We start from the raw sequence: 26,235 nt of genomic DNA on the forward strand, positions 1-26,235 counted from the left end.
ACCGACAGAGCACCTTCAGTCTGAAACAGAAGAGCATCAGCGTGTGGAGTGGACGCATCATGGCCCGCTCTTTCAGCTTGGTTTTGCTGGCCTTAATGGCGACGCTGTCAGCATGTCAAACACTTGATTGCGAACAACCTGAGGGTTCAAACACCGACGAGGCAGAGGCCATCGACTGGCTTAACAACACGTACAACCCAGAAGCTCAAGATGTCTTCTACGCAAGTGTGTCGGCATCGTGGGATTATAACACGGATATAAACGAAGAAAATCTGGCGAAAATGGTAAGCATGGCAAACGCAAACCAGACATTTTTCCGAAGATATTCTCACTTATTCGACATTTCTTCCACTATAAAATACAACCCCATATCAAGGACACTAAATCTAAAGCCTTAAAATATCGGATATCTATTTACGGAGGGTTACCCCTGGTATAATAACCATCTTGTTTTATGGTCTATGATTACTGGTAAACATGTAAATAAATTAATCGACAGATCGCTTCAACGACCAATAAAATTTCATATTAGATAAAAAAGTACCTTTGCCATTAGATAACTCCGTCTGCAAATGTTTCTCTTTTAACAGGCAAGTTTTCATCCTCGCTCGTAAAATATCTCTGCTTTGATTTTTTTTCATTCGGATTATCACTCACAAAAAAGAAATGTGTTTCGGAAACCTCATTCGATGCAGATAAACCTTCACATCTTGGTGCAGCAGAATTTCCTACGAAATTTCATCGACATTTGTCTTTGTATTTCTTTTTATATCAGCAATTCTGTCTAGAAAGGGTTAATGATTGTCACAGAGAGTTGGCATGAAGTCGATTATTTTGTCACACTGGGGCAAGTAGTGAATTAGTGAATTGTCCGAATTAGTGAATTGTCCGTTTTATCCTCGAATAGGAATCTCCATGAAACATTGATCATTCAATTTTAGATGTTATATTCGCTTATGTTGTTTTTCTTTTCTGTTTTCGTCTTGAGAGTTGAGAGCAGAAATCGTGTATTAGTTAAACTTCTACGCCGAACAGACGGCCATAAACAAGCAGAAGTTGAATATGTGAAAATTAATTCGATAAGAAAAGTACCCTGGGAAAAGTCTGTATTATTTACACTTTGTACACACAGAGAGAGATATTAATTAGGTCAGAGTACAATTTGCTTTGTCAATACCACACTATGCAGTTTCCTTCTACGTCAACTCAATGTTTTGACCTTAACTGTACTAGTATTTCTTCAACTTTATGCTGTTTGGTGTTACCAGATGACCTGAGCGTCCCATACAGCTGCGTGCTCTAGTTTCCCGCTTGTTGACGGTTTTATGGTCCTAAAAGTCAATTGACCCATGCATGCTAAAATGGCTTACTGTCACCCACAGAAGCACGAGAATCTTTTATTAATTACCCAACTTACGAGAAAGGGGCTCCATTTAAATTTTCTCCAATGTTGCAAGTCATATTATTGTTAACTTTAGTTAGTTCGCGCCTCGAAAGAGAAAGACTTAAACTTTTGCTCAAAATTTCCTTGAGGAATCTTTCAACCATTTTCTTTCAAAATCAAGAATAAAAATCGGGGGTCACCGTGCAAATTTTGGTACTAGGGGAACAAATAACTCAAGATTTACTGATATTTGAAATTCAAAATGGCCGCCACTCCTGTGTTAAACTCTATGGGAAAAAAATACAATTTTCGAATTTTGAAAAACTAAGCTGGTTAAAAGTTTCCTTACGCCAAGAGCTTTAAAATGAACCCCTTAAGTGGTATCTCAGAAAAGAATTGTAAAGTTTGAGAGTCCAAATTCCTTTCTCCGAGGCGCGATCTACCTTAAACGCATCTTGCTAGTCCTGTACTTCTTTCTAGTCTTGTGTGTCAGATCTGTCTCTCTGTGTTTGTCTGTCTATATATGTTTCCTCCATCATACAATTCTATTATTGAGTGCTGGGAGATATATACTGTAGGCGTTTCTTTACTCCTACAGGTGGCTTGATTATTCTTGATGTGGATTATACATTTGAGATTTTCCCGAGTTTTTAACAGACCACCTTCCATGAACTTTTATGAATTATAGTCATAGCTTTACGAAGGCCTAAAACCCTTTTTAAATATTTTGTTCATCGTTGGACTGTGTCGATCACAGATACTTCTTTCCTGACTTCAGTAATCGCAGCATATTGCTTAACCACTCAATTGAAGCGAATGTCATTAAAACGTTCGTGAATTTTCATAAAAAGAAATGATCAATATATGCTTATTTAGTTTATGAATGTCGTGACAATAAATAAATCGCAAGCAAAGCTGTTGTCTAACAACAGGTCATTAAGTCTTTGTCAGTTATTTTCGTTGGAGACTTAGAACTGTCGTTCCTTATTGCTTTTGACTGTGTCTCCGTTTACAGTTGGAAGAGTCGGCCAACGCGGGTGAGTTCCGAAAGGATTCTCGCCAATGTGCCCTCGTCTTTGACAGATCGGACTTCAGCTTCGACACACAGAGAAGACTCGACAAGCTTGCATACATTGGTACTTCGGCGCTGGAAGAGGAAAAATTCAACGAGGTACTGTAACCGTCATTTTAGAAGGGTGGACAAGAGAGAAGGCTGTGTTACAATGCTATTCCGGGTTATCAGTGTGTCAAGAGATGCCTATATGTAATCGGGCCACCTCGGATCTGGCGGAAAAATGCTCTCATTACGGTGTATGATCCTATTTACTTGAGACTATCCCGTGTCGACGGGGTATCTGAGATATCGTCCTGGATACTTGTACTGTGTTCTGATTTCGACAAACCGTAGCGTAATCCTTGAACGTTTGCAAGAATAGGAAAATACACTAATAGCAATGTATACGCTCTGAAGTTTACGTTTTATAATTTTTTCATGATTTATATTCACGCCCTCTGCCGTTGCCAACGTACACAGAATACTTTCCTCGGTGCTCCACGAGTGCTTAATGTACTTTACTTACTTTTCTAAACACCCTACAAAACCACTGCCTTACACACTTAAAAATGTCCATAGTGCTGTACACTGTAGTTTCAGAATTTTTAGCAATAATCAGACCTGGCATTCGTAATACACACTGTGTTCTTATCCTACTCGGGAGGGTGTGAGTGATGCGGAGTGTTGATTTCCATCGCACATGCAATCAACATGTTTGCGATTAAACCGTCAGTACGTACAGCAATTAGGAAATCAAGCTAGACAATTACACCTTATGTCAAATTACTAGTATCATGCGTATCTGTTAATTGTTAACATAAAGAAATCATGTAAAAAATTGATGTATTTTCGACGCTTTTTAAGCAATAATGCTAGAGATCTCATTCGAAGCTTAAATATAATTATCTGTAAAGCTTTACTTGTGTCTAGGGATAGAATGTCTGCGTTACTCAAGCGTTTACTATTCTTTGCTTCATCTGTATTTCAGTTCAACACGCTTGTGGCAGACATGGAGACTATCTACTCGACAGGCACGGTGTGTGACAGACCCGGTGACGAGGACCCTGACAAGTGCTACGTGTTAGACCCAGGTAGAGAAATACAGGGGTGTCTACTCGTATGTGAAAGTAGCCGGGGAGTAGCTGATCATAAATGCAAAACACTCTAAGAAGCGCACTTGCTACCGTATTAATGTTTTCCATAGACCCTCGAGAAAAGCGAGGGTATATGCGTTTTCCTCAAACAGAAAACGAAATTGCATACCCAAGAGTTCATAGCATAGTTTGCATGTCCGTCTGATTGAGCGAGTACAGGAAAACGTCACCCTGCGCATGCATTAGACACTCATCAGGGATTTTCAGTTGTGGTCGTATCAAATGTGAGCAAGTACGTATTCGTTCTTCTTTACAACCCTTAAATTTCGCTCGCATAACATCGTCTCTGCCACCAACTCGTAAACGTCAATGACTATCCTGCACTCCCGGGCTCATACTCACATGCACTGATGAATTTACCAAACAAAGAGACATATGAATATTCCTTGCCTTTTCAGACCTCTACGCTCTGATGGCTAACAGCCGTGACTACAACGAGCTGGTCTGGGCATGGGAAGGATGGAGAGATGCCTGCGGACCCGAGATCAAAACCATGTATCCAAGATACGTAGAACTGTCCAACGAGGCAGCCCAGTTGAACGGTAAAGCAAATAAATCACAGAAAAATCATATTTCAATAATATATAAATTGTTGATTAAACACATTTATTTGATGGCAAACAATGCGTTGGCCATTGTTAGTACCGGCGGTGGCTGATAAATTTATCTTGCAATTATAAAACAAACGAACGGAAATCTTCTGAGAACCATTTGTCAAATTTTTGATGGCGATATCTCCCTATGTACGTGTATTTAGAATATAATTTATTTGCAATAGTCCTGACTTCATACTCTTCATATGAGATATTGGCGACATAATCATTTGGTGTGAGTTCGTCATCTGGTGAACTTTTGACCTTGTAGCTGCAGGCTGACATTATTCTTTCCACAATTGTATTCAAAAGTAAATATGCGTGCAAACTTTGTTAGCTTCCATTTTTTTGGAAAATCTTCGGTTTTGCTCTGTGTTCTGCAAGATCAAATATTTTAGTCAACTATTTTGTTCGAAATAGCCCCCTTCCAATGAAGGGACCAATAGCTTACCTTTTACTAGCCAGGAGCTCTATCATAGGATTTTTTTTCATTAATTTTGTTTTGTATTTCAATTGCAAGATATCGTTTGACTCCTCAAAGCACGTTGAAACACCTTGTCAACACAGCGTTTGTATGTGTAAAATGCACTGTAAGAGTTAACATTTAATTCTAGTGCGGACCAGAATTCACCTGTCAACAATATCGATGCAGTTTACACATTCACAGACTGAGTTGACAAGCTGAATACCGTGTATCTCAACATGCTTTGGAAAGTAGAACAAGAAAGTGTGTTCTTGACATTAAAAACAAAAAATTTAAGTGAATTAAAACCACTCGTCCTTTAATGTGGTATTCTGTAACTTAAAATTCTCTACCCGTAGACCAGCCTGACATGGGGGCTTACTGGCGATCCTGGTACGAGACTGAAGACTTTGAGGAGCAGGTGATGAGGTTGTGGAGCGAGGTGCAACCGTTGTATCAACAACTACACGCCTACGTCAGACGAAAACTCAGCGAGGTCTACGGAGAAAAATACGTCAGTCTGTACGGCGCCATACCCGCACACCTTTTGGGTAGGTCATCGTGAAAGCATGTACGAAGGTTATCACGATCGCCACGCGTGCAGGCTTGATAAGAATGTAGGTCACCTGCAGAGTTTGGGAAGGACTGACAACTGTGTCTTGATAGCCCCTTTATGAAAAATCCTAAATCCATCGAGTGAGTCATCAAAAACTTCACGGCAGGAATGTTTCTCACGGTAACTCCGCCCGTCTTTCTTGGCTGATGCAACAGATATGTTGTCATCCATATTTTTTATCACTTGGTGAAACCCAGTGCCCAGGATTTAGTTCAAACGATAGCACGCTTCCATTTAACCATGTTTGGGTCATAAAACCTAGATCAGTTTTACAGTTTCAGTGATTACTGACGATACTTATGCACGTGTCCACGTATATATGAGTCCTACAGTCATTTTTGCCGCTTTTAAGCCAGATACATAACTATGAGAACATAATCTGCATGCCTTGATGCGGCATCTCTGATAAAGACGGTTGATTTGTCAAATCCACTTCCCAATTTTGACCAATAATAGTAAATGATGAAAACGGTGATGTCACATAGACGAGTACGTACACAATTATTTAATTCGACATGCAGATTAAGGTAAACTTTGAATGCAGCAGAAATATCCACCCACCAACGTTTTGCACCTTACGTGACTTCCGATTTGTCCATCAATTTGTCCAGGCAACATGTGGGCCCAGGACTGGATGAGCATTAGTGACCTTGTTCTGCCCTATCCCGACAAGTCTTCTATCGACGTCACAGATGAACTGATTAGGCAGGTGAGATACACGTCAGGTCACATAGATGGATAGATCGCCAAATAAATAGATAGATAGAATGACAGAGGCAAAGATGTCAGCAAATTTTAATCATATATATATATATATATATATATATATATATATATATATATATATATATATATATATATATATATATATATATATATATATATATATATATATATATATATATATGATTAAACTCGTTGATATCTTTGCCTAGCTCTCTCTCTCTGTATGTATGTATGTATGTATGTATGTATGTATGTATGTATGTATGTATGTATGTATGTATGTATGTATGTATGTATGTATGTATGTATGTATATATGTATATATAATTTACATCCGTTTATTACATGGGTTATCTTTAGAGATGTCGATAGAAACTGGGATAAACACACATTTGTTTATTAGTTGTTTCGCGCATTCACTCTACAAAGACAGTTGTTATCTTGTATTCCTATTGTTTTGACAAATACAATGTTGCGTTGCTCAATAGCGAGTAGGATAAACGCACTTGGCAACTTGTATTTGAAGATTGTAGCCAGGCGATATTTTTTATTACATGGAATCTAACCGTTTATCTTCCATTCCATATTAAAGCAACCATAATTCCTTTCTTCAATGGCGCCTTAAAATTAAGGGGGAGTCTAAACATGACAGTGGAACGTTGCACTATGCATTAAGTGACACGATCCCTCGAACTGTAGTTCCATATGTAAGTTCGTCAGGCTGCCTTGAACTGGGTAATGCCAGGGGTCATACACCGTGCAGAGGGTCACGTCTGATCTGATCCACAACGCCTATGAAACTAGCAACACGGACTTTGGTTGTAAATAACAGACCAACCTCTATTCATTTATTTATTTATTTATTTATTTATTTATTAATTAATTATTTATCTGTTAAATTCTTTATTATTCGTGATATCGTTATCAGCAAAATACAGAAAAAAACAAAAACAAATGCTGCACGAAAGACACCACTGTCTCATGTGATCCTACAACATTCTCCCTCGCAAATACTAGTACCTGTGGTACCTGGCACAATGTCAGTACAGATAATCAGAAATACGAATCAATAGATACTGTTATCAGTATCTGTCACGACTTGAGAGACTAGTTTGTTGCATTCGATAATGCGGCAAATAGTTCCCTCACTTTGATGAGTTTACGCGAAAATTTGTACAAATATATTAAATTCCCGTCATTTTTGATCATATATTACTAATTTTTGTTTTTAGGTATGTATGTATGTACTACACTGTGTTCTTCTTCTCTCTAAAGTGTGTTGAAATACGAAGTATTCAAAGTTTACACAACGATTAATGCCAAGATGCGATGCTTTTGTTGACATATTCACAGTCTGAGTTGTCAAATTGAACACGTATGTTGGGCATTTCTACATAAGAAAAAGAGTGAACAGAAAAATATACCGAAAGTCAAAGAAAATAGAGCTTTTGACAGAATAAAGTCCATCCAATCCTATTCAGCTTTGAAATGTTGCAAAATCCGACGAAAAGTTTATTCTTGGCCAATCTCCTGTGCCGCATTTTAAAAAAAGTAAAACCATGGTACATCCTTGTTCGGATCGTTCACCATTAACTTCGAAATATATGTGGATATATGGATAGGGCGCACATATTGTGGAGTCTTGGGGACAGGCGTTGGCTTTGGACTTTAAACATTTCATGGGTCCTTGATAGTTTCAACCACATTATTATTCTGCAGCCCTGGTTATGTAGAGTCCAGTGACCTAGTTTCTGTCCTTCATGACAATTCATCTCTGTACTGACATGTTATGTAGTCTGAAAGAGGCGTCGATCATAAAAGCTGACGCTCTAGAAACGTAATTCCTTAACTTAGGGGTTGGGGATCAAACCCTTATTCGTTTTCCGTGCGTCAAAATCGTAATAATGAATCTCCTGTAACAAAAGTGAAGTAAAAATCGAGACCCTGAAACCATAACAATTGCGACGATATTTTAAGTACAGCGCATGAAAGTAGAACGGACGAGAGAAGCTCGACAGAAGAGAAGAAATGATAATACAAAGGACACATATTTGTGTGCGGTTTTAAACGTGTCGACTCAACTACAATGCATATGTGATCATACGACTCCGACGCAGTACTATCGCCGCGTTCATCAAGAAAGAAATAGGGCACAAATTACAGAACCCTATTAAAAATCCTAATTTGTACTCTGACAGAAGAATATAGACAACTTGTAACGTTGAAAAACTGTAAACGCAACGTATGTTTATTTACTATTATGTGGATTTTAAGCGCAACGTATGTGTTGGGGACAGGTTGGAATTTCCCGTAAATAGCACAGTTTTCTTGAAACCAATTTTGCATCAAGGAGTTTCATTTTGAGGGGTGGAGGATGGTTGACACTAACATTCGAGAATGACGTTTCTAGTGCGCCAGCTTTTATAATCGACGCCCCCTGAGCGTATTTGATTTTGTCATTCACAGACATGAGAGCAAATACTCCACATGTTCTCTGCATCGGAAATTCGAGGGGTACAGATGTCACGACCCTACCTCAGTTGATCGTTGAACGTAAACAAAAACTGTTTGAACGCAATATTGATATACAGTCACCGTAAGAAATTACGCGGGCTTGTAAATCTCAAACGCGGGAAAGAAAATATGTAGAAGGAGATGGACAGCGCCCCTGCAGTGCATGCTCGATTTGCACTGAGCTCAAAATATCTGATATAATCTCTGACCGTTGATAGTAATGCATATATTCCTCTTGAACTCTGTTCAGGACGCTTTCGACGGTCACTTTTGACACAGTGACTATGGACATACAAAATTGATAAGTGCAGCGAACTTTACCCGGTCAATAATCTATCATAACAGCAACAAACTTCCTTCTGAGAAACGAGAGAGATTTTGTTGTAATCGAGGTTTTTTCCTTTTTTTCGATGTGGAATGAAAAATTATGCCGGTGATGTAAATATGTTGAACAAGCAGCTTACAAAACGTTCGGTTTTTTTTTCAATAACAGGGATACACAGTGCTAGACATGTTTGAGCTTTCTGAAAATTTTTTCGTCTCTCTCGGACTCATAGAGTCACCGGAGACTTTCTGGAATGACTCAATGTTCGAGAAACCTGACGATGGTCGGGACGTTATCTGTCATGCTTCGGCCTGGGATTTCTACAACAGAAGAGATTTCAGGTACCCCATGCTATATTTTCAACATTCCCGTTTTCGTTTGTTTGTTTGTTTTTTGATGCGCGTGTGTAATATTAATCACAGGACTACAAAGTCGAAAGGGCGGTGGCTATCATGAAGTGATAACTTTGGAAAGACCGAGATCTCGAGGTGCGAAGCCTGAGGATTTTTTGGACATGATTTTATCAACTTGATATCAGGGAAGTTGCGCGCATGTGCCAGAATATTGAAATATTTTGAAAGATTGGCGTGTTAACGAACCTACCTTCAACCGGCTGACAGAGTGAATAGATAATCAAAGCGAAAACATAAATTTTGATATCTACCATTACCAGCGTGCCTATGAGATTACGGCTATCTCCTTCACAGCAAATGTTTGCGTATATACACCAACCTTCCGCCATAATCAACTCATGATCAAGGATCTTGGTTTTGTTTATGGCGAATGAAATTTTGGATGATGTTGTTCTGTTGTTGTTTATACTTGTTCAGGTAGTACGTGCCTCTAAAGCGAAAGTTTGAAACTTTTGCTCTAAGTTTTACTCAAGGAAATTAAGAAATGGAGAAGTAAAATTTACCATGTATGCAGCTATGAGGTTAAAAAAAACAGTTCGAAGCTGTTATGACGACAAGAGTTATCTACCAGCAGCTGTGATAACATCATTTGCATATGTTTATTTTAAAATAGAATAGAACTTTGTTTGAAGATAGATATTAAATCAATATGCTATAAAAATATGGATGTGAAGCCAGCATTCTCGCGAGCCAGAGCAATAATTTCCGCTCCGCTGATCTCTTGACGGGTAGCGCTGAGCTGTTGCCGTAAAGAGGCACGTGGTTTACGACGATGGAAGCCAGTTGCGAAAGTGTGTTCGATAACCCACTATTTCAGTACTACTCAAGCAGTATACTGGCAAAGTATTGTAATACCTGTCTTCGAGGTGCATACCACCTGCATTCGCCGTTGCAAAAGGGAATAAAGAAACAACAACAACAACAACAACAACAACAACAACAACAACAACAACAACAACTCACTCACTTACCGTGTATGAAAATAATAGTGATTGCCCATGTCCTTTCCAAAACAGGATCAAACAGTGCACCGTTATCACACACGATGATCTGATCGTGGTCCACCACGAAATGGGACACACTCAGTACTTCTTCCAGTACGCCCCTCACCCAGTCGAATACCGTGATGGCGCCAATCCGGGATTCCACGAGGCAGTCGGTGACGTCATCGCCCTTTCTGTACAAACGCCAGAACATCTCCACAAAGTTGGGTTACTGCCGGATTACGAGGAAGATGACGGTAAGCTGAAACAATTGGAAATGAAAGGCGGGAAAAATGCTCCTTTATACCAACATTTGAAACGTGATCGTCCCGCCCTAAGTTTTGATAACGCGCTGCAAATGAATTTTATTCACTACACTCAGTGTGACAGTTTTCGGACGACCTCAGTTTTCGGACGTTTAGTGACATACTGTTAGTTACACTCACTTCGCTCCGTATCGATAGCGTTTTACAGGTCATGTGACCTCATATTAAGTCACATGACACTGTTGTCCCGTTTTCGATGGTTTTTTTTGGTAGAAGCTATGAGTTCGCTACGAGCGGCGGTCACAATTTGTCGTTTGACATAGCGTCAGTGATACTGTCAACATTCTGCCGTCAGGTCAAAGTAACTGAAATTTTGACTAAAGTCCTGATTTAGCATTGAATTTTGAATGTGGGGGAGAATAATGGTTTTGAAAATATTCTTTCCATTGTTCGCTACGATTACATGTAGTTTTAACGAAAACTGCGCAGTTTTTTCGAGAAAAAAAAGTACATTTAATGAACGTAAGAGGTGTACAAGTTTTCGGACAGACAATATTTAGCATTATTGTGTAAACGTAGTAAGTGACTTACCGCGTAAAAACTTGACAGGTAAATAATTCCATACGATGAAATATACTCGCTTTTTTATCAAATAATGCCTGTGCGATTCTAATACAAACAAAAATGCAATGGAAACAATTATAAGTAATACTCCCTGTACAAACTTAGCGAAGTTAGCCACACCGTACCATACAAGGTGCCGAAAGCAACACACACAGAGACAGCCCGTGTCCGATATCTAAGCGCTATACACGTCGAAATATAGTTGAGTCGTCCATGGATTATACATACTAATTATCATGAAATATTCTTATATACAGTTTTCTAAACACATCGAAATTAAAAATCGGTGGTTTGAAGTTTCAAATTATCAATACTTAGCTCCTAATCACATTCCAAACACGACGTCCGATTACTGGGATTGCAGTCCGATTACTACGCACTCAACATGGGGTCAAAACTTTGGCAACTTTGACCCGAAATACCACTCCCGTCGTGTCAACTGAGTTTGAGGATAACCACAATAAAGTTTCGAAAAGTATGGTAATAAGATTTTGTATTGCTGGTCATTTACGAAACGACTTTTGGCGAAATTCACTACCCTATCCGAAAACTGTCCACTGAGTGTATCATCACTAGTCATGCAGATATAGGCCTATGCCAGGTAATCTGTGCGCGACTGCTTTACACGGAATAGTGCCACCCCCCTTCTGTTTATAATCATTTTGAAATTTGTTAGTCTTATTTGTTTAAATTTCGCTTTAAACAGAAAGTGATTTGAATTTCTTGATGGAAATGGGATTACAGAAGATCGCCTTCCTCCCTTTTGGACTTCTGGTGGATTTGTACAGATGGGAGATTTTTGCGGGAAACACCACAGAGTACAACTACAATGAAAGATGGTGGCACCTTAGGTTAGTGGTTGATTGTCCATACCTGCTTACACTGACAATACCTTTGTAGCCTGTGGGTGCAGCATTATACAACTATTGACAGGCCATGAGGGTTACAGAATACGTTTGTTGCCCGATGGCCTTAGAGTCGCCCTGAAAACAGTATGTTTCACGAGACCATAGACCGAGGGAAACAAACTTTTTGGGGGCGACTCTCAGACCCGAGGGAAAACAAACCTATGTTATTACCTGACTATGGTAAGTTTATATGTATTTTGTAACACACCTCATCCAATTTTCTTGCTGAAAATTGAGAAGGTCCTCAGTTATCATCGCTCGTCTCGGTCGCAGACGACATTTCCATCTTCTAGAATGTGCGCATGCGTGGGCGGCACTTTCAAATTTCTCCAGTTTAGTGAAGTTGTTCCGACTGTTAACCGATTATCAGTTTTGGAAAATGTTAACTGGGAACTTGCTCTTTGCATGTATAAGCGTCAAAATGATGCATAACAAGTGACCGTAAATTTAAGAATCACAACAGCGAGGTTGTGTGGTGCAACTATCAGTAGGTCCTACAGGTCCTATCACAACCACCTGAGTGCCAGTTTCGTCTTCACCACCCACAGCCATATCAACAAGAGCCTCCGCCACCAAACTGACGTCGACCAAAACCCGCACAGTGTCCATCACAACTACCACTGCTATATCTATCGTCTTTACCATCACAAAAGCCAAAGTCGCCTGTGGTCTTTTCCGCTCTGCGTTTATGTGCCCCATAGACGTGTGTACACACGTCCATGGGGCACATAAGCGTAGACGCAGAGCAGAATAGACCACAAGAGACTGTGCCAAAAGCGGCCAAATCATAACCACCACATACATCACGAAGACCATCACCACACGCGTCGCGTAACTCCACCACGCAACTTAGACCACTGGTAATCTCTGTGGCGACTTGCCCGGTTATATGCAACATCCTACCACCGCCACCATTAGAAAATAAGCAGCACAACCACTGCCACCAATCCGCGAATCTTCGAACACTATGCATCGACATCGTTGCGTTTCTTTGCAGTCAATTGTGCTACCAGCACAACAGCCACAACACCATAAAACCATCATGTGCATCCACTGTTACTACCACCGCCACACCAATTTGCACATCCACACTATTTTCTCGGCTCTACATCATAAACTAGCGTCTATGTCTACACACACGACCTGACTGAGATAGATGTTGACGCTTTATTACAAATAACCTGTACTTAATGCAGGACTGCCATCCAGGGTGTTGTGCCGCCAGTGAGGAGAAGCGACATGAAAGGTGATTTCGATGCAGGTGCTAAGTTCCACATTCCAGCTGACGTGCCGTATATCAGGTAACCATGGTGAAATGCTGGTCGACATCCAGATAAAAGTAAATGCGGTAGAATGCGCCTCGGTACAACCTTCAGACCCTCAAACTTTTACAATACTTTTTTTTGCTTACCACTTGTTGGGGTTCATTTGAAGCTCATGGAGAAAAAAGCTTTCACCGGCTTATTTTTATGAAAATAGAAAATTTATTTTTTCCATAGAGTTAACAGAGGTATGGCGGCCATTTTGAATTTCGAATGTCTGTTGATGATAGGAAATTTGTTTAGTCTAGTACCAAATTTGCACGCGGTGACCCTGATTCTTGATTTTGAAAGAGAATGATTGAAAGCTGAGAAAAGTTTGAGCAAAGTTTAATTCTTACATTTTCAAGGCGCAGACGACCCTAAGATATGTGGAATCTTCAAACTCCGATATGTATCTCTCTACAAGGTTCTTCGCGTTCGTTCGACTCGATTTGCCATTAACCTTTCGACTTCAATTTGGATCCGTTCTTTAGGTACTTTATAAGCCACATCCTGCAATTCCAATTCCACGAGGCTCTGTGTATAGAGGCTGGACAGTTTGACCCTAATGACCCCGACAGTAAACTTCATCGTTGTGACATCCACGAATCGCTGGAGGCTGGCAAATTGTTAGGGTAAGTACTATTATCCCAGAGGGTTCCTTCCATAGATGATGTGCATCGTGCATTTCGGTTGCATCCCCAGGGTGACATTTTCCAAGACGTGGTGGTGTGAGGACTCATGCGTAAAAATGGTTAGTTGTTACTGATTTTGGCGGGTTTGCGGACTGCATACTCCTGAGATATGCGTCACACATACTAAAGTTGATTTTTCACGACAGCTCAGCCAGAGGTGCTTGTGCTACGTACTAGTGTATTCCAGGTGGACCTCGAAGTCGTGACTTGTTATCTTGTGTTACATAGATATTCAAGGGATATCTCTTCTTCAAAACTACTGGTAATTTACATCTTCAAAGTCAACAAAGAAATTCTTTTAAAATATGTCCGTATGACTCCTTCCATGTTATAATTTTTTCCCTGTGCATATCAAATTAGAGGTATTTTTGGAAATGACCTTGTGCATCGTTGAATTCCCCATTATGCATTAAGACGAATTCTGCGTCGCAATATGCACTCACTTGGAATTTATACCACCAATATAAGTGATTACGTAAAGTAGAAGAAGAACGACAAATCATACATACATAATCAAGTGATATCATATCACTGATAATATGATTCATTGTCAATTGAGAATATTAATCAATTAAGAATCACACCGAATATTGACCTGGAGTACCAGATACGTTCTCCGTCACTAGACTCTAAGGATTTACTTCAAAGCTCTTTCCGGGTTGAATTACTTTAATTAATAGCACTGAAACTTTAAGCCATGTCCAGCAATATTTTGTGTCGCTTCAAGTCATGCTACTGATGTATGTGGTGTCCTGCATTTATAGGGAGGGGTCGTCACGTGTGCGGCTGCGCAACTTTCTTGTGGATAAATATGTTTGTCTCTTCCCAGAAATTGGCGATGAATATCTAGCAAATATGAAGCAATTTAAATTGATTATTTTGACGCATGTTGAAAGCTTACAGTTTTGTAGCTTTCCAATAACTGCAAGACATTGTCAAATAAATTTTGGATGCATCCCTTCCTTTGTATGAAGCTGCGTCGGCTGTGGTCGCAAGTTTCGGTGCGACCGCAATTTTAAAATTTTGGATATGCACAAGGGGTGTTGGGATATGCTGTGCATATGACAGGCATGGGTCCCATGGGGATGATGCGTATACAGCCGTAGACGGGAGGTGGGGGCACTCCTTTTAATGTTCACGCATAAAGCATGAAGACTTGGTACATTGGGCAAAGAGCGTGTCATTCTTGTCATAACCATCTTTAAATCATTCAGTTTGATTTCATTATTCCGCACAGTGATATGCTGAAGTTGGGTTCAAGTCTGCCCTGGCCCGAGGCCATGGAAGCGATCACCGGTCAGCGCGATATGAGCGCCGAGCCCCTGATGGAGTTCTTCGAACCCCTGATCGATTGGCTCAAGGCGGAGAACGAGAAGAATGGTGATATCATTGGTTGGGACTTGAACTGGAGACCACCAGAGGATCACTGGACCGAACCTCCTACACCAGAGACACCAGTCGAGCCCGAACCTCAGGACCCTGTAGCAGGTGAATAAACATTGTGTTATCGTGATCCACATCCCCGCATTGATTGAAACTATCTGCTCATCATCATTTACTGTATATTTCTAAAGTTCAAAGGCAGGGATCGTCACTGGCGAATGCCACATTTTTTCCTTTTCACAATTATTATACCGTCAAGGCCTTGGCAATTTCTACTTTCTGAGTCGGTGTTACGGTAAGTTTTGACCCCGGGAAAATTTAAGTTTATATCTGCTCGCTTTTGATCAAAAGTCGGACAGTCCAGCCCGTCCAAACGGTCGGGCAGTTTGTGTGCGAAAAGAGACAGGATGCATGTATGTGTACTGTTCTCTGAACTTGCTCTGACTCTATCTACCATCGGACTATTTTTCACTCAAAGTAAAGCTATTTGTAGTAGTTAGCGGGATTAAAACAAAATAGCCTCAGAGTGATGTAGCCCGCGGTATTCCCCGACTTCTCTCCACGCAAATACGTCGGGAAAGTTACGCTGCGGGCAAAATCACCGCAACTAGATCAAAATAGTGAAATAATTAACTCTTTGGAGAACACCTTTCTCCCGTTATCAACTTCGTAAACTGAAACGTTGAGAAGCTTAAGAACGAGAGAGAGAGAGAGAGAGAGAGAGAGAGAGAGAGAGAGAGAGAGAGAGAGAGAGAGAGAGAGAGAATATCTAACACACATTGTGTCCGATTTCATTTGTAGGTGCCAATCGTAACTCAGATGTGGCGGTTCTCTCACTGGGCATAGGTGTGCTCATCGCAGCGTTCACCTTCAGGGTGTAACGGAGGAGATCCGAATAGAATATTTCAGGTGATCTCGGGTCACCCTGGATGCTGTTCTCATGGGGAGGGTGGAAGTTTCTCTTATTTTATTTCATAGTAGAGCCAGTATTACGCTGATCTCATTTTCGTATCCCTCTTTAATGAGCAGATATATGTCATTTTCTGACTATTGAGTAGAGATCGTGTGAACCTATAGTTTCAACGGTCTAAACTGACGGTATTTTATATGCCGAATCTGATATTAATGGCGACGCCACTGAATGACGACTGCAGACTAGTCTGTTGCTCTGAACTGTTCGACTTCGAGTTGAAACATGTGAAAAACAGTTGCTTTGACCTATGACCTGTCGAGTGAATGGTCAAGATTTTACGATTTGGATTTTCATCAGCCCTTTGAAAAGTACTATAATGATTGCTTGAATTTACATTCAATGTATTATACTTTGTAGATATATTGTAAAAATTAATTTGGTGATTGTGATGATGTATCCGGGGAATAAATAGTTTTAAACAAGGCTGAATTCTCTTGTGTTTTGCTTTTTTATGCATGTTACTATCTTATATGTCAAAACTTTTTCTCGGAGCGGTCACCAGAGACACGCTGTTCGATCAGAAAATTCGAAAATGACAACCAAACCAAAATCGCTCGCCGCCCAGTGAGCTTTTCACAAACTACCCGCGAAGCGAACGAACGAGGGAAAAAAGCCCTTCCGCCCTTTCCCAGCACGTTGATACGGAAACGAAACTCTCTCGCACGACGATACGAAATCGATTACGATAACCTGACTTTTAAAGACAGCCCGGATTTTAACTTATGAGCTGATAACGAGTTATTTAGTCAGGGCGATAAGACCCCGCATTGGTGATCGGTAGAACAAATTAATGAAGGGCATCAGGGAGGGCAATTAACAGATATATGGACTGTTTTCTTTGAAATACTATACAGAGATAGCTAGGGTAAAGTAATAGGCACACACTAGACACAGGTAAGGCTGGCACAATGAAAAGAAGTTTGATACTGGACATTTATTAATCATATTCATAACTTCAAGATGAATAATGCCTGCAGTACCCCGTGTCTGTACCCGACCTTGTAACCGACAAATCTGGGCAAATGTCGTAAAATGGAACCATCTGTGAGGGCGTCCCAGGGGAACAACTGAAAACATTACAATTGAAACGCACGGACAGCAAATATAAGGCTGCGTTCACAAAAAACGGTTAGGGGGGGCTGGAGGAATTCAGGGGGGATTCGAAAATTTTGGGGGTAGTGGAGGGGGGACTTGAAAATTTTGCTCTACCTGTAGGGGGGGGCTTGAAATTTTTGGGTCCCTTTTGAGTTTTACATTTTCCAATTCCAAGTTTTTGTAGGTAATTCAATGAAAAATGAATACCATTTTTTATGTCATCAAAATGTTGTAATGTTAGTAATAATTTAACAAAATCTAGAACCATTTTGTCACATTTCATGACTTTTATCTCGAAAAAATCTAAACGTGTGATTTGTCGTTAAAAACAAACTTGAGCCTCGTAACAGGGCAGAAGCTGCAACTGTTAATGATTACTGCAGCATATTTCTATGCAATATAACAACTACAGTTTCTTGCTGTCTCCCTACAGCATCTCAAACACACAATATTTAGTTTGTCGACAAAGCCTGTATATATAAATATAAATATGTATTTGGTGATAATTTAATTGGATTCCAGACTGACAGTCAGTTGTCAGTGATACAAATGCATGGTACACATACATAGGCTGTGATAGCGAGCTGAATACTGGACAATTCAACATGCTGTAGGGAGTAGAACAAGAACGCAGTCGTAAAACTGAACAAAAATATTGCCAACATTATCAAAGTTAATACAGCTACGGCCTACGGGTAGTGTCACTATCAGATACTACCATGCTACTGCAGTGTCACTGTCACTGCATACCTGAACAGTGACAGAGACAGCTCTGACTCTAATGTACATGGTAGTTGAAGAAGAGTTTTGGTCAAATGACACTCATGACAGTGAAACTCACTTGTACACAAGATCAGGCCAGAGAGCAACACATGGAAGAAAACATAGAAATGTTTGAATTCTGGCATATGAGAATAATCAAATATTAAAGAAAAAAGATGGGGTCACCATGCTTGATTTTCTAAATTTTCAAACTCTTATTATAAAATGATACAGAAGTAAAACTTTGAATAGTAAAGACTAAAAGAAAAAATATGTGACCAAATGGAATTATTTATTTTTTAACCAAATTTGCAATTATCACACCCAAAATTTCAGAGATTAAAACATTTATTTGATGGAATATTTTAATCTTCCGGTATTGTCAATTTTGAGTAGCATCTAATTCATATAGGTCTTGTAGTTTTGAAACAATTTTTTGGTAGGTCACTGTGCAATACGGTAATTAGCCAGAATTCACAATTTTCCTACTCTCTCATGATTGCATTTTGTGTGCTCTTCAACAGGAGCAATTGACCTGGCCAGAGTTTGATTAACTCAAGTTGGCTTTTAGACCAATAAATCTGAAAAATTCACTTATGCATTTAAAGAACTTGCCTTGGGAATATGACTATACAAAGTGCTAATACAGGTAGTGTTGAACACCTGTGAGCAGAACGGCGCAATACATGTTATTTTTCTGCGCTCACATCCTTTACAAATATGCGGGCCTGTGATAGCTGGGGGGGGGGGACTTGAAAAATTTTGACCATATAGAGGGGGGGCATTTGAAAATTTTTTAGGGTACTTAGGGGGGGATCTGAAAAAAAATAAGATTTCAATCGAGATTCCTCCAGCCCCCCCCCCCTAATCGTTATTTGTGAACGCAGCCTAAACCGAAACTAATAAGATAATCAGTAGAATTTGCGTCAACAATTTTTTTAGTTTGATTCCTCCCGCCCCCACCCCATCGTTTTTATATAAGGAATGTGCAGGTCAAACAACAAACTATCACAAAACCCTGTTAACTTAGGGCACACCTGAAGCGGAGATGTATAGCTCTATGGTCGCTATTCGTTTGCGTGAACTGTTGCACTGATAATATGAACCGATAATTATTTGCATCTCAAGACCTCAAGATTTTGCCGACCGACTTCTGACTGAAATGCCCAGCCTACATACTATATACACAGATCGAGTACAGCCTTTTCAGCTGCACGCCTAAATATTCTTTGAAATTTGCGCATTGGATCTCCATGTTGATGTATATTACATGAAAATCGTCCAAAGCAGGACATTGATTTACTGGTTCATATCAAGTTACTGTACAAATTATAGTCCTACCAACGGTAGTTGTTGAAAATTTTGTGAGCAACTATAGTCCACGTGCGAGTCAACAACATGTTTTGGTCTCTGCGACAAGAATGTTTAACATATCCGCTGTTCTGCTTAATAGAACAGGCCTTTATTTGTATGTTGCCAGCGTAGTCGAAAATTGCCTGTCGTATTGACAATGACACCTGACAAAAAACAAAGGTCGCGTTAAAAGGTCGAGTATCGAGTAGTTTGGGGGAAACTCTTGAAAATCAAGTTGATACACTGTGATTAAGAAAAAAAAAGTGGAAACTATCAAAACCAGTGTAGTTAATCTTAGGACCTACGTGATGGTGAAGCAATTACTTCTCCCAGATCGGGGCGGTTAGGAGAACTGGTTGATCATTTATCAGTCATTTCTCTTGACAGTTTTCACCAAACGTTGATAGTTAAATGATACAGTACGGTTAATCATTATGTTAGACCATCTTATGGTTTATTTAAATTTAAAGATGTGCACCATCGACAGTTTCTTCAACATCATGTGACCGAACCTGTCGGGATATAAGAAGCTCACACAGCAGACTCGGAAATGTTTCAAAGTCGTATATCCCCTTTAAATATCGATATTTGTTCTGCAATACAAATGAAGCAATGCAAATGTTTGCAAAGCAAGAAAGATCAGTGCAAAAGTGGCCCTCTCGGTTTCCATATGGGTCCCTTGCATAAGCCTACGCGACATTCTATGCACGATCCCTCCGGACTATGTTATATGTTCTTGCTCAACAATGCATGTTAAAATTTGGTTCTAATCGGATGTTTGTCGCTAGATGGCGTGCTTTACCTGATCAGCCAGTGAGATCATAGGTTTGTTGATAGCCCTTGGTGATATATGGTTTGACCATAGAGGTAATAAAAAGGAGAGACTGCATACCTTGAGGAAGCATTGGGGTATGGTACGGGTTGCAGGCAAAAGATAAAAAAGGGGAAAAAACAGAAAAAGAGTTTATTTGACTTTATGCAATAGCGATAATTATGTGTCTTTTTTTTTTTTTTTTTGCTTTGCGAATTGTGAATATGAGAGACACGGACTACACGGTGTGTATGATATGAGGCCATGTATGGGCTAAGATAAGCTTATTGTTCAACCTTCAGGGGCCGTCAATAATAAAAGTTGGCTCACGACCTACGTAATTTCTTCGAGGATGGCGAGGAGGGGTTAACTCAGCGGGCGTCAAAAACGTGTAAGGTATTGGTTTCTTAACTCAAGCCACGTGAACTGCATTGCTATTAAAGTGAATTATAAAATAAATTAATGACAAATGAAATGCTACGTCGTGATTTTAATTAACACGTTATATATACAGTACGGTGATATGGAGCGAAACTGAGGACATGAATGTGCAGAGAGAACTGGCACCTTTTTTCGCCTTAAAATGTGTCAAGCATTTTCCTACGCAAAGAAATACATTAAAAGTTCCATCATCTTGTTAAAAGGACAATAGTGAGACGAGTTGATTAATGTGCAGTTTCGGTATACGTATAAAGGTGTCATACTGACGTCATTTACTCCGTTCAGTCTCACCAGTGACTAGTGAGAATTGCAAGTCTCAATGTAGAACAGTGACAATTTTCCATAAGACAGGTGAGAATCAGGCTGCCATACAGTTCTCACCAAATGTTGGTGATGACCAGAATTTCTCACCAGGTAGACGTTGGAATACTAGCAGAGTCTCGCCATTGGTGAGACAGTGGCACTTTCTCATCCCAGTCACACATATCTTTTCCATAGCATAAGCAGAAGGGCAAGCGGACGCGTTACGTCAACTGTATGCTGGATGAACGTTAGCCCATATCAGACGCCTGAGTGAGAGTCGCCCAGATACGATTGTGTATGCTCGACAACGAATGTTATAACCAGATATGAACTGAAAATGCTCACGTATTTTATTATATATTAAAGTTATGTGTAAATTTGAATCTTTGCCACATGTTTGCAAATTCATTGAAGTTATTATGATCAACATAATGAACAATAATCACCGCCGATTAATTCTAAAAGGTCATGAAGTATACAAATATGCAATTAGCTGAAATAAAAATATTAAAGTTATTTGACTGCTCTTATTGTATCACCATTTTATCCAGCAAGTGTAATTACCGTTGGCCAAGTCCTTCAAGCCATATATGTCGAGCTGTGAAAGCTCATTAGATATGCAAATTATAAATTAGCTGACATGAAAATGTGAAATGATTTTCGATATTGTTTTGACCTAGTACCTGGTATAATCATCGATGTACATAGCATGTTTTGCCAACTTTGATCAAGTAAATGCCAGTATATATCCCTAATAAGCAAAGTTTACTAAAATTGTAAATAAGGAATTGACTTAAGTAAAAATGCTTAATGATTGTCAATAATGTTGTATCATGGTATTTGCAATATATGTAGCAAGTTTTGTCAACTTTGGTCAAGTCAATTCAGATATATCTCTCTAATTAGGAAAGGTCATTAAATATGCAAATTAGGAATTGGCTGAAGAGAAAATGCTTAATGACTTTCAATAATATTGTATTATAGTGTCTTTAATGTACATAGTAAGATTCATCAATTTTGATCAAGTCAATTCAGATAAATATCCCTAATTATGAAAATTCATTTAATATTAAAATTAGGTTTTGGCTTAAGTAAAAAAGTCTTTTGACTTTCAATAATGTTATATCACAGTATCTTTGATGTATATAGCAAGCTTCAACAACTACAATCAAGTTAATTCAGATATATATCCCTGGGAAAGTTCATTAAATGTGCAAATTCCGAATTGGCTGAAATAAAAATGCTTAATGACTTTCCTAAATATTGTATCATAGTGGCTTCAATACATGTAGCAAGTTTCATCAACTTTGGTCAAGTCATTTCAAATATATATTCCTAATTAACAAAGTTCATTGAATATGCAAAATTAGGAATTGGCTGAAATTAAAACGCTTAATGACTTTTAATAATGTTAAATCATAGTATCTTTAATATACATACCAAGTTTGGTTAATTTTGATCGAGTCAAATCAGACATATATCCCAAGTTAGGAAAGTTCATTAATATGCAAATTAGCATTTATCTTTCATGACACCCCTTAATGGTTCCCACTGCTGATATATCTTGGTGTGATCAACATTTGTAGCAAATCTCATCAAATTGTGTGTAGTCGTTTTTTATATATATCCGTTTTTCTAAAATCATTAATTATGCAAATGAGCAAAAAGAATGCAAGCCACATCCACCAAAAACTAATCAGTTCTTGCCATTTGCTAACTAAATATATGTACCAGATTTGATTCTGATCTGATAAGCCGTTTTTGAGATATCGGACCAACAGACAGACAGACAGACAGACAGACAGACAGACAGACAGACACACAGACACACAGACAGACACACAGACGGACAGACAGACAGACGGACAGACAGACAGACATCGCTGCGACATATGCTCACGTGTGTAAACACGTGAGCAAAAAATGGGTCCAGGAATATGTGTACGTATTCCTCGGCAGGGGCATGTAACCTCCACAAATGTAATAATCTCCATAAATGTAATATCAACTACAATTCTAATGAAATGCACCCATAAATGTAATATCGCCCATAAATGTATCAAAAATCAACCATAAATGTAATAAAAACACCAACCACAAATGTAATAAATGGTAACCATAAATGTAATAAAAAAATCACCCATAAATGTAATACTTGTAAACCATAAATGTAATAAATCTATTTTGTCGTTGCAATTGAGGAATTAGCCCTTAAATATTGATCTATGTAATAAGGAAAGCAACTCCACACATTATTCATTTCTTAATTGTTTGCGTTTAGTGTGTTTTGCATATTTGAAAGTGTATTTTACGTTTCCCTGTTTTGTGTACAGAACTGACTGGCCATGGCTAGACACAGCTGTAATCTGAGTGTCAGTGCAGTCTCTACTCCAGAGTGGGGAAGACTGTCTAACACTACGATCCTTTAACGCCGTTTTTTCGAAAATTGCCGTACTTTCTTAATCAATCTCCTCAAATTCGTCTTCAGTGGATAAATTGTGTGGAATAATCGATAGATTGTCTGTATTCCTATGTTGTCCCACTTGAAGTTTGTTCCTTCACTAGGGATGCCAGGATGTCTAATTTTGTTCTACCGTGTTCATGGTAGTGTTCGTATTGTTTTTTACTAGATTGAAATATATGTTCTTGTCAACATGTTTTGTGTCGTAAGTTTCTGTTATAAGGTTTTATATTTCTCTGTTATTTGTTCCGAGTCATCCGTAATAAACTTTGTGTGGTATAACTGGTTGACGAGTTATTTTGACGCTTCCTTATTATGTAATTATCAGTGTCTAGAACTGCTGTTTCACTTCCATTATCTAACGGTTTGATCAGTACCTCGCCGTTTTCTGATAGCGTTCTCAAAGTATTCTATTCTGTGTTTCGGAAAGGAAACCTAGTTTCAGGAAAGTATGCAATAACATTACACTAGTCTTATTAAAGTTATTATTTACTCAGGGCATTGATAAACAAATGATCACATGTGCAAGTTCAAGTTTATTACATTTATGGTTGAGTGTTATTACATTTATGGTTAATATTTTTATTACATTTGTGGTTGCGGGTTGTTACATTAATGGTTGACTGTTTTATTACATTTGTGATTGATTTTATTACAATTGTGGTTGATATTACATTTGTGGAGATTATTACATTTGTGGAGGTTACAGGGGCACACTTACAATTTTGCGACGTGGACATCAGACCACGTTCGAGACACTGCCTTGGGCAGGGTGTAAACATATGCACTGCAGTTCCAATCAAATCCTTTGTTTGCCCCATGTAGATTTTTTACCTTGTAAACTTAAATCTTTATATTTTATATATTTGGACGACCAGTGGGAATAAATTCCCAATTATAGGCTCCGCAAAAAACAGAAAAGACAAAATTACACACAAACATACAATTGGCGCAAACAAATTAAAAGGGATTTCATACAAATCATGAATCAAATAATTCATAATACAATAGTCTTTCAAAAATGTCAATACTCGAGCTTCACTTTGATATATCGTTATAAGTGCTCAAAGCAACCTTGATAAAATTGACACTTTTGGCCCTTCCCGTGACTTACCGATAAACTGTAGAGTTTGTGCTTTGTAGTTTGGACTGTCCAGGGTACAAGTGCACCAAGTAGCGACTCACTGCTCCGTCCCGCAGGCCTACTTGTATACATGCCAGTACCGTGAGTATGCCAGCAGGTTTTAAGCTTTGTTGCAGTTTATTAGTAGATACAAAGGGCAAGGAAGCTATTGCAGGTAAGTGGAACACTTTCGACAAAGTCTCGTAGACCTACTTCAATATCAAACACAGTATTGGCCTGTATAGTGTACATTGACTTGACTTCATAGCTGTGGTTATCTAAAAACAGGACAGCAACCGAGACTTTTACTGGTATCAAAGCTTTACTGGTATCAGCAGACTCTACAACCAAGGACTAACGACTCAGAAAAACATCAAAGAAATGTAGTTCATTTTAGGCGTGTGATATTGGTTGTCAAACTAAACCTTTGTAACATCTGAACTAAACTCATGCGGATAAAGTCACAGTTGAACTCTTTTGGTGTCATGGATGTGCACACATTTATTTTCAAGGCTTTTCATAGTGACGGTGTAATTTAATTTACGCGATGATTTTTTTTATTCTCACTGACAAAGTCCGGCGGGGACTTATAGATTGGGTCCCGTCTGTGCGTCCGTCCGTCCGTCCGTCCGTCCGTCCGTCATCAACAGTTTCTCAGACACTGCTGAACCAATTTCGTTCAAACTTGGCACGAAGGCATAGCACTATAACCTACAGATGCACGTCGATTTATTTTGTGATACGATCGAATTTGGCTGCGAGGTGGCCATTTTGTTGCGATTTTTCATGTCTTTGGACCATAACTCAGACATCCTAGAGCAGATTCTGTTCAAACTTGGCACAAAGGCATAACACTATGGCTTTCATATCCTTGTCAAATAATTGTGCGATATGATCCAATATGGGCGCGAGGCGGCCATTTTGTTGCGATTTTCATGTCTTTGGACCATAACTCAGACATCCTTGAACAGATTCTGTTCAAACTTAGCACAAAGGCATAACACTAATGCCTACATGTGCATGTCAAATTAGTTTGCGATACGATCCAATATGGCCGCGAGGCGGCCATTTTGTTTGCGATTTTTCGTGTCTTTGAACCATAACTCATACATCCTCAAACCGATTCTGTTCAAACTTGGCACAAAGGCATAGCACTATGACCTACAGATGCATGTCAAATTATATTGCGATACAATCCAATATGGGCGTGAGGCAGCCATTTTGTTGTGATTTTTCATGTCTTTAGACCATAACTCAGACACCCTTGAACCGATTTGTTCAAATTTGTCACAAAGCAAAACAGTATGCCCTCCATATGAACACCAATTTATTTCGTGAAATGATCCAATATGGCTGACAGGCGGCCATTTTTTTGCGATTTTTTCATGTCTTTGAACCGTAACTCAAACATCCTTGAACCGATTTTGTTCAAACTTGGCACAAAGGCAAAGCACGTACTATGGCATGCATATGCATGTATCAATTAACCTTGCGATAGGATCCAATAAGGC

General features: G+C 39.1%; 1 protein-coding gene across 1 annotated transcript; it reads left to right on the forward strand.

Annotated features, from left to right (window-relative positions):
• Positions 1-16,804, forward strand: LOC139135165 (angiotensin-converting enzyme-like). Its single transcript, XM_070702425.1, has 13 exons — positions 1-284; positions 2,400-2,555; positions 3,427-3,529; positions 3,991-4,134; positions 5,008-5,199; positions 5,876-5,973; positions 8,998-9,170; positions 10,259-10,482; positions 11,822-11,966; positions 13,220-13,324; positions 13,819-13,959; positions 15,257-15,507; positions 16,204-16,804. The coding sequence occupies exons 1-13, from the start codon at positions 60-62 to the stop codon at positions 16,281-16,283; spliced, it is 2,037 nt and encodes a 678-aa protein (XP_070558526.1). The 5' UTR covers positions 1-59; the 3' UTR covers positions 16,284-16,804.
• The last annotated feature ends 9,431 nt before the right edge of the window (positions 16,805-26,235 follow it).

This window comes from Ptychodera flava, chromosome 6 (genome assembly GCF_041260155.1).
Source record: "Ptychodera flava strain L36383 chromosome 6, AS_Pfla_20210202, whole genome shotgun sequence".
NCBI lineage: Eukaryota > Metazoa > Hemichordata > Enteropneusta > Ptychoderidae > Ptychodera > Ptychodera flava.

What these genes read in the sequence shown, in the direction of transcription:
- LOC139135165 (XM_070702425.1), top strand. Translation starts at nt 60, where the DNA reads ATGGCCCGCTCTTTCAGCTTGGTTTTGCTGGCCTTAATGGCGACGCTG. An exon ending in GGATTACGAGGAAGATGACG is followed by an intron (nt 10,483 to 11,821) that starts GTAAGCTGAAAC and finishes CGCTTTAAACAG; the next exon opens with AAAGTGATTTGAATTTCTTG. An exon ending in GAGGCTGGCAAATTGTTAGG is followed by an intron (nt 13,960 to 15,256) that starts GTAAGTACTATT and finishes TATTCCGCACAG; the next exon opens with TGATATGCTGAAGTTGGGTT.